Source organism: Aspergillus lucknowensis (genome assembly GCF_044049455.1).
Source record: "Aspergillus lucknowensis strain CBS 449.75 chromosome Unknown BJX67scaffold_3, whole genome shotgun sequence".
Taxonomy (NCBI): Eukaryota; Fungi; Ascomycota; class Eurotiomycetes; order Eurotiales; family Aspergillaceae; genus Aspergillus; species Aspergillus lucknowensis.
The window spans coordinates 801845-815794 of record NW_027263547.1 but is presented as its reverse complement, the minus strand read 5'-3'; the positions used below and the strand labels follow the sequence as shown (position 1 = coordinate 815794).

General features: G+C 58.0%; 7 protein-coding genes across 7 annotated transcripts; 2 read left to right on the top strand and 5 right to left on the bottom strand.

The window, feature by feature from the left end:
- Positions 1-150: 150 nt before the first annotated feature.
- BJX67DRAFT_369714 (uncharacterized protein) lies at positions 151-816 on the bottom strand (the record flags this gene model as incomplete). Its single annotated transcript, XM_071030802.1, has 2 exons — positions 151-718; positions 761-816. The coding sequence occupies 2 exons, from the start codon at positions 814-816 to the stop codon at positions 151-153; spliced, it is 624 nt and encodes a 207-aa protein (XP_070890566.1).
- A 909-nt stretch (positions 817-1725) lies between these two features.
- Positions 1726-3075, bottom strand: BJX67DRAFT_166482 (bZIP transcription factor). Its single transcript, XM_071025011.1, has 3 exons — positions 2729-3075; positions 1947-2679; positions 1726-1899 (listed from the first exon to the last, which is right to left on the bottom strand). The coding sequence occupies exons 1-3, from the start codon at positions 2888-2890 to the stop codon at positions 1799-1801; spliced, it is 996 nt and encodes a 331-aa protein (XP_070890565.1). The 5' UTR covers positions 2891-3075; the 3' UTR covers positions 1726-1798.
- Positions 3076-3907: 832 nt separating this feature from the next.
- BJX67DRAFT_342675 (formate/nitrite transporter family protein) lies at positions 3908-5155 on the top strand. The gene is made up of 4 exons (XM_071028047.1): positions 3908-4285; positions 4331-4451; positions 4500-4856; positions 4909-5155. Exons 1-4 carry the CDS (start codon positions 3932-3934, stop codon positions 5070-5072), a joined length of 996 nt encoding a protein of 331 aa, XP_070890564.1. The 5' UTR covers positions 3908-3931; the 3' UTR covers positions 5073-5155.
- Positions 5156-5644: 489 nt separating this feature from the next.
- Positions 5645-7188, bottom strand: BJX67DRAFT_377342 (uncharacterized protein; the record flags this gene model as incomplete). Its single annotated transcript, XM_071032085.1, has 5 exons — positions 5645-6190; positions 6260-6373; positions 6478-6712; positions 6767-6993; positions 7051-7188. The coding sequence occupies 5 exons, from the start codon at positions 7186-7188 to the stop codon at positions 5645-5647; spliced, it is 1260 nt and encodes a 419-aa protein (XP_070890563.1).
- Positions 7189-8917: 1729 nt separating this feature from the next.
- Positions 8918-10501, top strand: BJX67DRAFT_342668 (flavin-binding monooxygenase-like protein). The gene has a single exon (XM_071028046.1). It carries the CDS (start codon positions 9041-9043, stop codon positions 10193-10195), a length of 1155 nt encoding a protein of 384 aa, XP_070890562.1. The 5' UTR covers positions 8918-9040; the 3' UTR covers positions 10196-10501.
- On the bottom strand, positions 10407-11735 carry BJX67DRAFT_377340 (uncharacterized protein; the record flags this gene model as incomplete). The annotated part of the gene is made up of 3 exons (XM_071032084.1): positions 10407-10805; positions 10876-11046; positions 11160-11735. The coding sequence occupies 3 exons, from the start codon at positions 11733-11735 to the stop codon at positions 10407-10409; spliced, it is 1146 nt and encodes a 381-aa protein (XP_070890561.1).
- Positions 11736-12221: 486 nt separating this feature from the next.
- Positions 12222-13514, bottom strand: BJX67DRAFT_377339 (putative C2H2 finger domain protein; the record flags this gene model as incomplete). The annotated part of the gene is made up of 2 exons (XM_071032083.1): positions 12222-12317; positions 12384-13514. The coding sequence occupies 2 exons, from the start codon at positions 13512-13514 to the stop codon at positions 12222-12224; spliced, it is 1227 nt and encodes a 408-aa protein (XP_070890560.1).
- Between the last annotated feature and the right edge of the window lie 436 nt (positions 13515-13950).

Sequence of the window (13950 nt, the reverse complement as noted above, 5' to 3'; positions counted from 1 at the left end):
TCAGTCCACCCCAGGTCAAGCAGACGAACACGAGAAAAAGCAAGCCAGTGCTGCAAGGAAAGTCAACGGCTAAATGGGATTTTAATTCCCTTCAGGCGAGCAGATATCAGCCAACCAACAGCCCAAGCATCGAAAATGCCAACCCAACCATCACACGCATTGGTTGCAATCAAACGTAATAGCCTCCCTCTCCTCTGGACTAATGTACAAACTCAGTGTGTAATCCTTCCCTGGAATCAACTCGGACTCCCCACCCCCATCCTCAGCCAGCACCAACCTCGCCAACCCGGCAACCGGCACCGCAAACCACATCGGCTGTCCCAGTCTGTCCGCACCCTCCCAATACTCCAGATGGCACGACATGCTGCTCCCCACAAGCAACGGGCTAAATCCATTGCACACCGCCTCGGGGATATGCAACACGCCTTCGAGCACAATCGTGTGTGTACTGCCGTCGCTGTTTCCCCATCCACGACCACGACGCACACACAGATACACCGTCCCCACCCCCACAACACGTATCTCATCATGCGGACTGAAGATATCGCTCTTGATCAGCGCATTCCTCTTCAAAGGTCTGTAAGTCGTAAAGGACGCCACGTCCCGCGCGTAGTGGCAGTTCCCGGTGACGATCATCCAGTCTCGGCAGATCGAGCTGGAACTGGGAGCAGAGAGACGGGTCTTCTTCCGTTTCCGTGTATCCTCTTCTTCTTCAAGTCTGTCGTGCGCATGCAAGTGCGAGTGTGAGTGCGAGCTCCACTCATGGCTTGTGCTGCCGTTCGCCAGATCAGCCATGAAGTCATCGTGCGTGCGCATCCTTCCCGCGATCTCGATTCCCTTCCTCAACTGGGCTTCTCCGAGAGACTTCCAAGGAAGGTTCTTTTCGTGGATTCGTGGGTTCTGGTTCGTGGCCGACTATCTCCGGCGGGAGTTGCTCCGTGCGGAATTTGGGCGTGCGGGCACGGTCCGACCGGAGGAATTGGCGGGGAATTGAGTTCAGAGAAGGTTCGCGATTCGTATTGAGGGGTGGATGGGCGTGGGAGGAGGGTTTTGATGAGGAATTGAGAAGGAATTGAGAGGGTTTATGGCTTTTTTTGCGGCGAGAAGATCCCCGGGGCCCCGGCCATCCTGGTGGATTGCCGGATGCGGAAGTGCGGCAGAATACAGGCGGTCGAGCCGAGACGTCCACCGCCTGGCTTGTTTTGGAAGGATGGTGCGTGGCTTGGTGCCTGAGGCATCAAGGCACCAAGCCTAGGGCCTTGAGCATGAAGCATCAAATGCAGCGACTTTCTCCATTTCCAGGGTTCTCGGGAGATATCGTGTGTGGCTTCAGATTAAGCATTATATTTGATATCAAGTCAGAGACAAATGAGCTCCGTTCTATCAACATGTGCCGTGCGAGAGGTCGTTTGGGTGTGTACTCCTCTACCCCAGATACCGATACATGTCATATCGAACGGCGATGTAGACAATTCCAAATCTTAACAGCACAATTAATCTTTATGTGTGCGGTCGGGACATACCCGTCGGACCTGTCAGGTGTATGTCCAGCCCAGTCACTTGAGAGCAGAGATACAAACTACAATACTATCCCAATTAGACCAAGGCTTCAAGTTGATCTCCCAAAAAGGTAGATTCACGTCTTGGAGATAAACTACTGCGCCAGAGAAGACGGACTATTGATGTGTCTTCAAACCCATGACAATTTAACCAGTGGTCCATTCTAGATTAGACACTCCGTTAACGCAGGGGATGGATAGAAACCCCTGCTGCGTCTGCTGTGGTACGTGAGCTATGGTCACTTCGAGTCAACTCGCAGAGAGGCTGCTAATGCGGCCTTGACATCCCGAAGACGGAAACCAGGCGATCTCCCCAGAATAACCATGTTCCCAACAATACCTGAGAGGGGTAAGTCACCGCTGAAGCAGGTAGATTGTGATGCTCACCCTGGAAGAAGCCTTCGATGTCCAATGAGCAAGACACCGTCTCGCTTGGAGGCCTTAGGGTATCATTCAGAACCCCCTTCTCCTGCAGATACCCGAGGACATCTTGAGTATCTAACCAAGTTCCATCTAACTCAGCCATCTCCAACAGCTTCTGTCGATCGACGGAGGATATATCCTCTGATGACGAGTTCGCCAGAGTGCGTAGCACCCGTCGAGAAAGTCGCATCTTCTCTGAACAAACCGGCTTCCCATCCTCAAGCCGCGGATAACGCGTTCCTGCACCTCCGACACAGTAGAAGGGTGGCGTTCGCTCGACATCCGACGGTGGATGCACGGTATTATCTACGCGAAAGGGTCGTCGGCTGTCTTCTCGGGCTCCTCCACTGGCATCTTGAAGACAGTTGACTACGTAACCAAACGACGACGTATCTTCGGGACTCACGTTAGGCCCAAACAAAACAGGGGAGACGATTTCCCTCGGGGTCTCCTCTTTCTCTGTCGCGCCGGTTGCCTGCTTCAGCTGAGTGACGGTTTCTCGGAGGTGTTGGAACAGCTGCGGGTGCGTGACATGCAGATCCGAGTCTATCGCCATCTCAAAGAAGTCCGACAGCGACCCTGACACGCGGTTCAGGCTGCTCTCAAGCTCTGCGACGCGGTGCTCCATGCTCCGGTACATGAGCTCTTTCTTGTGGCGGTATGTGCGCTGCGCGTATCGGATTTGGGCGCGACGGTCCTACGAAATATGAATCCTGAGGCTTACAATACTGGGAGAGATCGCTTACCATCCGCGCAGGGTCGCCGTTTGGGGCCATGAGTGGCCGACCGCGCTTCTTCGCGCCATCGGGGGGCGGGTCTTTCGGGGGATGCAGGGATTGAGTGACCCGGCCCTGCTGTCCGGGGAGGAAGCAGCGAGCAGACAAAGTTTGGGACAGGTTATCGGCCATCTGGATGCTATGAGTGGAGACGAGGACGATAAGAGCACGGGTGCAAGGTCGATCGGGTGGGCGCTGATATATGCTGCTGCCGATCCTCGGCCAAGAATTTGATTATTCTCATCCTCGGCTTGGTGCGTCTTCGCCAATCAGAGAGACATGAACTTGACCAGGAAGAAGATCCCCAAAGTCAAGGTCGAAATTCTGTATCATCACAAACCCCAGTCACAAGATCCCGCCCGTGGATGGATATCCAGCCCTCCCTCGAAGATCGCGTGGGTCGCAAAGCTTCAACTTGACCCTTAATGCTTGTCTCGACGAAGATAAGGCAGTCGGCCAATCGGAAACGAGCAATCAGTCGACAATGGGCAGCCCTTGAATCTTAAATACGCCATGCAGGCTGGTCTTCCCCAGTCGTTCGTCCACACAGCTGGACTCTGTTGGGGATGAACCCTGGAGGCCTCTCAGGGTCCCTCATCACGGACCTGATTGGATGTCTTTCAAAGGCACCTGAGCACATCCAGCGAGGGACGAGCTTCGAGAAACCAAACATCGAGGATCCTCTCTGCCACGAACGTCGATGGAATGGCTTCATAGCAACCTTGGAAGTATCTTGGCCGTCATCCCAACAAGCAAAGCTTCTCACCAACAAGCTTTCGCTCGATGCAGAGGTCAAGAAGTCGAAAAGCTGGGGCAGTTCACGGCAAGCACTGCGAGCAAGATAGCAGATCATCACCACTGGCCAATAATACCCAAAGTCGCGATGTTATCAGGGCGATCTTCTCAGATGGTTGTCAAGGCTGAGCTTTATCGCCCTTATCAGCCCATTAGTCTTGCGATTCGATTTCTCCGCGGGCCACGATAAGGGCAAACAATCACTCTTTGGGACATCCGAGTCCCTCTTGCCGCCTTTCTATTCGTTCCCAGCTGTTGCTTAGCCTGGCTCCGCGATGATGTGCTCCGACTTGGGATGGCGATCCAGATAAGGAACCTCGCCCTCCGATTGGCCAGACAGATCCCCCTGTACAGCGCCTCCCAGCATTTAAGATCGCGATGCAATCCATGGATGTCTTCGTGCTCAGACAGAATCTCTTCTGCAACTCAATCCAAAACACCAACACAATGGCTGGCTCGATCGACGCTTACTCCCCGGCCGAGGTGACCGAGTTCGTCGCCCGCGCTGGCGTCGTCAAGGGCAATATGCGCCTAGACAAGGTCTTCCTGAGCGCTGTGTCTGCTGGATCTCTCCTGGCCCTGGCCTGTGGAACGACCATGAGCACCAACAGCAGCCCCTGGTTCCAGGACAATGCCCCTGGCCTCATCCGCACGATCAGCGCCTTGGTCTTCCCGTACGGTTTGACCTTGATCATCCTCACCGGCGCTGATCTCTGCACCGGCTCATTCATGGTTCGTCGTCGAAGCTGCTTCCGCTTCAATTGCTAACTTGAACAGTTCACCACCGTCTCGGCCCTCCAGCGCCAACTCTCCTGGTACCGCATGCTACTCCACTGGTTCATCACCTTCTGGGGCAACCTCTGCGGCTCACTCTTCGTCGTCGCCATCATCTTCGGCTGTACCTCCCCACCAACCCTTCACATCCGTCATCAACTAACAAGAACAGACGGCGACGTCTTCAGCGCCGACCCCTTCAAGTCCGCCGTGATCAGCTTCGCAACCAAGAAGCAAGTCACCCCGGACTTCCACAACATCTTCCTGCGCGGCATCGGCTGCAACTGGCTCGTCTGTCTGGCCTGCTTCCTCGGCCTGCAGGGGCGCGACATGGCCTCGAAGATCATCGGGATCTGGCTGCCCATTTACGCGTTCGTCTCGCTGGGCTTCGACCACGTCGTCGCGAACATGACGTTCATCCCGATGGCGATCTGGCTCGATGCGCCGGGCATCTCTGTCGGGCTGTATATCTGGAAGGGGATTATCCCGACGCTGCTGGGGAATATTGTTGGTGGCGGGCTTTTTGTTGGTGAGTTTTGAATCGCGTATCTCTTGAGGCTTTCCAATGCTAATGGGTATAGGCACGTACTACTGGTACATGTACCTGCTCAAGGGTGACCCGATTACGATTATTGGTCTGCGGAAGGGGAAGAACGATGAGATCCCCGAGGGGACTGTCACGCCGAGGAAGGAGGATATCGAAGCTCAGGCCGGTGTTTCACCCGGCGACTCCAAGCTTGCTTAATTCATATACAAACATATCTAGTATATACCTCTAACTATACCTCTAATCATAATACACCAGGGGGTTAACCCCCTCCAACCCGCCAAACCCCTTTCTGAGTCCACTCACAACTCCCCTCGACCGTACCTCCTTTACTCTCCAGAATCTCCATCCCAGCACATAACTCTGATTGTGACCCTTGACTGCGGTAAGCTTCTTATATATTCCAGTGGCTATCGTTATAGTTGGACTCCAGAATCAGCAGATCTGAAGCACTGGAAGACTTGATTCGTATTCTTCCACCTGTGAGAATTCTCCCGATCAGCAGCTGTGTGCCGGCGATATCGAGATCAGCCGATTTCCCGAGCGGGAATTTACAGAAGTCGAGATGGATGACTCCGAATTATTAATAAGTATATTTTTAACTAATATAACCGTTTAGTGAGGAACTTGAAGTCACGGGCATGGAGATCATGCCCTACTTTGGCCGAGCCATGTATAGAACACCCAAAGGGATATCCCCGAAATATAGTATAATGCACAACAAGAAAATCAAAGAATGTCCCAAGTCTCCCAGACACCAGATCCCGACATCACAGACAGTCCTCCCTCTCGATAATCGTCTCCCGCACGACCTTAATCCCAGCCATCTCGTCCATCCCCTCCGCCGAATCCACACTCCCACTCGTCACTGCCGCGTGGCTCCCATCTTTATATCCCTGGAAGCTCACCCCATCTCTCGACGTCGGCATCGGATGCTGATGATGCTGATGCTGATGCTGATGATGCTGGCGCAACATCTCCTGCTCATCCCCACCGCCCGTAAACGTCCCATCATCACCCTCGCCATCGCGCCACTGCGTCTCTGGCAGCGAAAGCGGGTGCCGGAACCGCCGTCTCTTCCCTGGCCGGCTGCGACTGCCCCTGCTGCTCCGATTATTCTTGCCACTGTGCGACTTGACATCCTCGTCGCTGAGCTCGTAACTCTGCGTCCGCGACCGCGTGCTCATGTAGAGACCCGCGCGTTTCGCGATGCGCCGGAACAGCGGGTAGATCATGGGCGCGTTGCCGATGATCACGGCGACGAAGGTCTCGCGGCAGGCCCAGCTGCCGGCTTGTTGGGCGCCGTTTGCGCCGGCCTAATCTCGGTAGTTAGTTCTCTGGGTTTGGTTGGGTGTTTTATAGTAAGAGAGCGAGCGGGGAGGTACCGTGACGATCAGCACGCATCGCAGAATGCCAGCGGCCATAACGAAGATGCCGCCGGAGAAGAGGATGAGGAGCTCGAGTTTCTCGCGGAGGGGGAGGCGTGCTTTGAAGAGGATCTACTCCGTGCAATCCTTGTTAGACTCCGCGGGATTAGGGCTGAGCGGAGAGGGAAGGGAGGGAGGGAGGGAGGGAGGGAGGGAGAGAGAGAGGGTAGGGGTACCGGCGTGGGAATGGATATGAGATAGATATCGGTCGCAACATTCAGCGTCACCGTCATGTAGATGTCGATCTTCGACACCGCAGGCTGGCAGTAGTTCCCGGGGTCTGGGTAGATCTGCCAGTTCTTGTGCATGGGGTGGCACCCGAAGAGGATGGAAGCGATGACAGCGATGTACGTCGCTGCGATGAGGGCGTATGCGATCTTGACGCGGATTTTCATGTTCACAAGGCCGGCGCTTCTCAGATTAATACACGGTCCAGGTCACGATATGGTTACGGTGGTGGCGTACGTAAGTCTCGAGTAGAAGACAGCCATGCAAGCCTTCAACAACCACAGCAGCGTGGTATACAGCGACCAACCCAGCACCTGCGTCTTGGATCCGCCAACCCGCAGCGCATACTCCTGCGAGGCAGGGTTGAGGGCAGCGCGCTGGGCGTCCGTCATGGCGTTGTTCGCGAGGCCCATCCACCACGCGCCGACGCAGTATGCGGCTCCTGTCTCAAGGCCGTACACCACCTGTTGTCAGAGTTAGCACTGGTCTACCTTGATCTTCGGAGCGGGAGGGTACCGTACCCCAGCTAGCGGCATGAGATAGTCGTCGAGCTGGAAGTTCTTTGGCCCAGCGGTGGTCCAGCGCGCGGCGATGCGGACGCCGATGGCCACGACGGCGAGGGCGAGGAGGGTGAATGCTTCGACTTCGAATTTGCTCATCTTGAGAGCTCACGGTTCGATGAGCCCTGAGCGACAGTGGGAGACTCATTCATATATATCATCTCCGTCCCCCTCTGCCGCACACCTGTCTCACTGCGGTCGATGTGGTTCATTTTACACATCCAGAGCAGAGCGGATGCATCGACGTTGGAACCACGGTACGGCGGAGCGATATGCATTATCGCAGGTCCACAGCTGCGTCTGCGCTTCTGACAGTGACAGGTCCGTATCCACTCTTCCCTCCTCCGCGCTTTGACGTCCGACAGATCACAATCTCCCCAGGCGTTGGAGTCTGTGCACCCGCGCGCACAGATCACACAGATCGACATCACCGGTCTGACTCCTTGACAGCTTGACTCCTCACACATTCTTCACCTGCAGGAGCTGCCAACGGTCCAATCAGGGACTCCCCGAGCTGGAGCGGGAATCTGAGTTTGAACACCTGGTGTGTGCTGTCAGCCCGTCACATTCTCATCTCCGTCGCTATCCTCCGAGATGAAACGCCGGTTCAGAGAGTGGAGAGAGTGACACGCACCAAGGAGGCAGCCGTTGCCTTGAACCAGCCAGACGAGTTGCATTCGGGACTTTTGGTAGCGAGAACTGGCACACAAACTGTTCAGGAAGCACCCCCCACTGCTTTTGGTTCAAGCAAGTTTCCCCGGGTCACCACTCTGAAGTGTCAGAATTGGGCATGAATCCAGGACTGGATTTTGGAGGTTGAAGTGTGGTTTTGACCACATCTTCCTGCGTGTTTGCGCCTTGAGATAGAATGTCGAGCTGTTGTTTAATGGCGGAGCCTTCCTCTTGTTAAATACTTCGTGACGAACCCCTCAGGATGGCCAACTCGGCGCTGAGCTGGCGTGAACCTAGGCAGCTGCTAAACCTATACCGGCCTAGGAAGCTGCCACAAGTGCCTGTGATTATTCTGATTCCAGGCCTCTGCAATGCATGCATGCAGGCCTGATGTTGGAATTCCCCGCCCCACTCCGGGCCAACCCTTCCTGACGTCTTATTCCCCCTGGAGATGCGTTGTTCTCCAGAGCTCATTTTACAAGCCGGGTCCCCCCTACTAAACCGGCCCCGTCCCGTTCCACTGCCCTGCATTGAGCATCCTCGCAATGGAGACCCTCGACGTTGTGATCATCGGAGCTGGTATCCCCCTCTCCCTCCCTCGCGATTCCAATCTACGAGTACTAATACACCCCCAGGCTGGAGCGGCCTCGCAGCCCTCAAGACATACCGACAGGTCAACCCCTCCGCGTCGGTAAGCCTGCTCGAGAGCGCATCGTCTGTGGGCGGCGTCTGGGCCCGCGACCGACTGTGGGACGGCCTCAAGGCGAACAACATGCGCGGGACGTACGAGTACTCGGACTTTCCAATGGACGACTCCTTCGGCGTCCGGCACGGCGAGCACATCCCGGGCCATGTGGTGCAGCGGTACTTGGAGGCGTACAGCGAGCACTTTGGCCTGCTGTCTGCGATCCGCCTGAATGCGCGAGTGACTATCGTTGAACACGTCGAGGCCGATGCCGACGCGCCGTGGAGAGTGACCTACATCGACACGACGTCCGCCGTCGAAGTCGCCGTCGAAGTCCAGTCGCGCAAGCTCATCCTCGCCACGGGAATCACCTCGCAGCCCTACCTCCCCCCCCTCCCCGGCGCAGCCTCCTTCGCCCGCCCGCTCTTCCACAGCAGCGCAATGCCCACACACCTCCCCACCATCACCAACCCCTCGCACCGCATCGCCGTCTACGGCGCCACAAAGTCCGCCTGGGACGCCGTCTACGCGGCCGCATCCGCCGGCGCCGCCGTCGACTGGATCATCCGCGACACGGGCCACGGGCCGTGCTGGATGAGCCCGCCATACGTGACGCCCTTGCACCGCTGGCTCGAGAAGCTGGTGACCACGCGGCTCCTGACCTGGTTCAGCCCGTGCATCTGGAGCGACCCGTTGGTCGACGGCGGGTCTCGCGTGCGCGCGTTCCTCCACGGGTCGTGGCTCGGGCGCAAAGTGACCGATGCGTTCTGGAAGATCCTGGGCGACGACGTGGTATCGCTCAATAGATTCAACGCGCACCCGGAGACAAAGAAACTGAAGCCCTGGATCTCGCCGTTCTGGGTCGCCTCGGGGCTGAGTATCCTCAACTACCCGACCAACTTCTTCGACCTCATCACAGCCCCCGAGAGCAGAGTCCGCATCCACGTCGACCACATCACGCACCTCGCCGAGCACGGCACAATCCACCTCGCGAACAGCCGCGCCCTAACAAACATCGACGCCCTCATCGTTGCATCAGGCTGGAAACCAACCCCAGACATCACCTTCCGCCCGGCGTCTCTCCCCTCAGACCTCGGCTTCCCCACAGCCCCAGACCCAATCCCCTCGTCCGTCATCCACGCCGCAAACGCCGAGATCCTGCGCCGATTCCCGCGTCTCGCAAAGCGACCCATCCACAGCTCGCCAAAGCCCTACGCGCCGCTCGCACAGGACGCCCAGACAGAAACGCAGTCCCTGCACCCCTTCCGTCTGACGCGGTTCCTCGTCCCCGTCGGCGGGAAGCTCGCCGCCGAGCGCAGCGTCGCCCTCATGGGCGTCGCAATGACGATCAACACGCCGCTCCTGGCGCAGACACAGGCGCTCTGGATCGCGGCCTTCTTCGCGGGCAGGCTCTCCCCCGCCGCGACTGTGGCCGAGCGCTGTCCTGCGCCGCTGCGCGCTGTTCTTGACAAGGACAGCAAGGACAGCGGGGGTCGCGAGAGCCGTGACGTGCTCTGGGAGACGGCGCTGCACACGCAGTTCGGCGTGCATCGGTACCCTGGTGGTCTGGGGCGGCGGAATCCAGACTTTGTCTTCGATGCGATTCCGTACGTCGATGTTCTCTTGCGCGATCTGGGGATGAGCGGGGGGAGGAAGGACGGGCGTGGGTGGAAACGGTGGGTTGAGGCGTATGGGGTGGAGGATTATGTCGGGCTTGTTGAGGAGTGGATGCATTCTGGAGAGAAGTAGGAGTGCTGGAGTGCTGGAGTGCTGGGAGTGCTGGAAGCGATTCGTCCTATCTACTATACCGTAGCTCGATAGTTGGTTGCACCATCTGCAGTGTTTTTTCGCAGTCCATCCTCCAGTAGACATCCACCACCATCGCACTCAGACCAAGTATACCAGGTATACCAAAGCAACCGCTCCAACTCCCAAGGCGAGAGCCAGAGGCAGAGGCAAGCTAGTACTCAAACCTCTCGAAAATCGCAACCCCCTCCTCATCCGCGCCCAGAATATCCCCCCTGGCCCGTCCATTCCATCTTACATGGCGCCCCCCACTCTCCCCCTCCTCGATATCCGTCGCAACACTCACACGCGCACCCGGCACGGTAACCTGGAACCCACTGACGAGCCCACCCTCCGTCTGCTCGCGCGTCGGCGTGATAGTCACCGACCCGTCCGCGCACCCGGCGTTGACGGTCTCGCCGTCGCGCGCGAGGAACGAGCTAACGAGCGCCGCGTTCGTCGGGTTCCCAGCCGCGGGCGTGTATGAGAGCCACGAGAGGGAGAACAGGCCGAGGTGTGCGCGGCCCCGCGTGAGGGACTTTGTTGTTGTTGTGAAGGGGTGGCTGCTCCAGATCTAATAATGTATAATGTCAGTCACTTTCTAGGAGTAGAGAAAGCACAGGGACAGGGTCAGACAGAGGTACCTTATCATGCGACCCGTAGCCGTCGAAGCGCAGACTGCGCCCGTTGATCTGGATGTCGACGGACGCCAGCGCGTCCGGGAGCACGCTCACCCAGCCGAGGCCCTGGTCGCCGAGTCCGAGTGCGGTGCTGAAGTTATTCGGGACCGAGCACCGCGAGTGCGGCGGCGTTATCTAGCAGGCAACCATCACCATCATCAGCACACAACACAAAACAAAAACAGGATACTCCCTGAGAGGACCTCGACTTCGAGAGGACAGAAGGGGAGGGGGAGCTACGTAGGTACCTTCTCCAAACTAATCCGCCCAGACACACGCAGGGCCTCCTCCCCCGGCGCCGACGCAGCCCGATCAATATCCAGCTCAACCTCATACCCCTCCTCACTGCCCATCCACCCCCCACCGCCGTGCCAGATCGCCAGGCTCGAGTCCCCGCTGCCACTCACCCGCGCCGTCGAGACAACCTGGCTCGTCCGGAACCGGCTGCCGTCTTCGAAGGTCGCCCAGACGTGCGCCCAGAGCGCCTCAGCCCCACTGCCTCCATTGTCCGTGCCGTTGGGGTTGATGTGGCTGGTATTGTTCGGGAAGGGGAGCGGGTATCCCTGGGGCCCGGCGTTGGAGAAGGTCACAGCGACGGAGGCGTTGGGGGTCTCGGCGGCGATGGCGTCGAAGGTCCACCAGTCGAAGGTGGACGCGTTGGCGTGCGAGAGCTTCGGCGCGTCCAGGTCGCTTTGGTCCAGACTGGGGGTGATGTAGTCGGCTGTTATCGGGCCTGTGAAGAGGCCCGGTGGCAGGATGAGCGCGTACCGGGCGCTTGCGAGGCCGAGGAGGCCTGAAGTCAGGGCGAGGCGTTTGAAGAGCATTGCGAATGTGGATCCTTCGTCTTAGCTTTGCTGTTGAAGATGAATGAAGGCAGGATGGATGGATGGATGGATGGAGGATTGATAAGGCTATATATCGCTCAACGCCAGATACTCAAACAGCAGTGGAGACAGAACAGGTAATGTAGTGCAGGAGTCAGACATAAAATAGTGACACAAACCCAATGCCAGTGCTACAGATACAACTCGAAACAACAGGACACCAAACACCAACCTGAAGCTAATCCCGGACGTTCCACGTGTGGAATCAATCAATCCGTCGTCGACTCAACAAAACGCCGCACAAACATGCCATGAGGTCCTCGGCCCACCAACCATCCCTACTTGTATCCCCTCCTGTCCGTCTCCGACCGCCGTGCTCTGTTTAGCCGTATAGTCGTATAGCGTTTCCGCTGTCGGACAGGCAGTCTTCGTTGGATGTGGCATTCCGCGAGCCACCTCGTTATGAGTACAAGGGCAGGGGGGTAGTCAATTCTCGCTCGCCCCCTCGTTCTTGTCCTCCTCCTTGATCGGTTTCGCCTCCTCCGACTCTCCGCTACCACAACCCTTGACTAGTCGATGTCGCTGCGGGAGTTAGCATCTGAAACGCAAAGTCACAGGGTCAAAAGGCGTCAGAAGCCCAGAACATACCTTTAATGCATCCTTCCGCGAGAAGCTCTTGTCGCAGTGGTGGCAGGGATACGGCTTGACCGAAAGATGGATGCGCCTGTGTCGCTTGAGGTCGTGGTTTCGGTTGAAGCTCTGCGGGCACTGGTCGCACTTGAACGGTCGGTCGTTGGTTGGACCGACCGAGCCGTGCCCTGGATGTGGTGGGTGGCCGCCGTACATTTGCTGCATGCTGGCCGCATGTCCACTGTTGAAACCAGGGAGGAGCCCCGACTGGAGCGGTCCAAGGAGGGACATCTGCCCCCCGGGACTGTGGACGTTCGACATCACGGGGCCGGTCATCGCAGGCAGCGAATATGACGGCCACGGCTGTCGTTGGTAGCTGAGATGTGGTGGAGGCGGTGGTGGTGGATTTGACGCAACCCGTGTCGGATGTATCCCCAGCGGCGGCGGTGGCCCTCCATACGGTTGGTACGGCCCTCCCGGCGGGTTCGAGAGTTGCGGCGCGCCTCCGTACGCTGGAGCAGACGAAGATTTCGGCATGTACGGATCGTTCGCCGGAAGCGGCGGGTGCGGATGGGCGCCCAGCATTGGATGCGATGGCGGCCCAGATCCCAGCGGCTGCTGGAATGGAGGAAGTTGGTTCATATCGTACGCGGGGGGAATTGTGTCGGCGCCGGGGGGCGAGGTCGCCGGGTTGCGATGGAGAGTCGGGTTGAAAGACGGAGAGAAAGGATCCCGACTTGAATACGACGAGCCGAGCCCTGCCGTCCACGACGGTTGACGCCCGGCAGGACCGCTATATGAGCCTTGCGTGGCCCAATATGAGGTTACCTCAGGCGACGCAGAGACAGCAGTGCCCGATGCCGCGCCGGTTGTCGCAGTGATTGTCGACGCGGTCACCGTCGTCGACGTCGCAGCCGTTGCAGAAGCTGAGGCGTCGCCCGCTTGCGTCGTCTGACTCGAGATGAGATTGCTGACACTGGAGTTCGGCGGGGGGAGATGCGGAGGGTTCAGGGGATGCGACTGGTGAGGGTATTTCAACGGGGCTGCGCTGAACGTCGGCGCCGGCAGCTCAAAAGTTGGCAGCGGCGGCGCCGCGGGTCGACGCGCATTCAAAGGTTGCGGGGCATGTGGCTCCAGGGCCGACCCCATCCCCGGGGGAATGGCAAGAGTCGCCAGGTTGGCAGAGGTGTCCCTCGGATAAGTGCCTGGGGCGACAGGGGAGGCAACAGACGAGAGAGTGGGCTGAGTCTGCGGGAAGGCAAATTGCTCAGGTCCCAAAGGCCAGTATCGATTCCCAGGCAGGGCCTCAGCGAGGTCAGGAGGATCCAGGGCGAGTGGGATCGCAGAGCGCGATCTCTGAGAGCAGTAATGGATCGGCCAGGACAAGCACCTGAGGGATGCAGTGTGGGGGATATCAACTGGGTCGGACTAATACATATCCCACGGAATGGGACGAGATTCTGGTGTTGATCCTGATGCGGAGAGAGAGGATTTGGGTCCCGGGGGGGCGCAGCTGAAAAGTGAAAAGATTCAGATCAGGACAAAGTCATGGCCTGGGGTGGTGAGCGCGGGTTTCGCGTCTGCA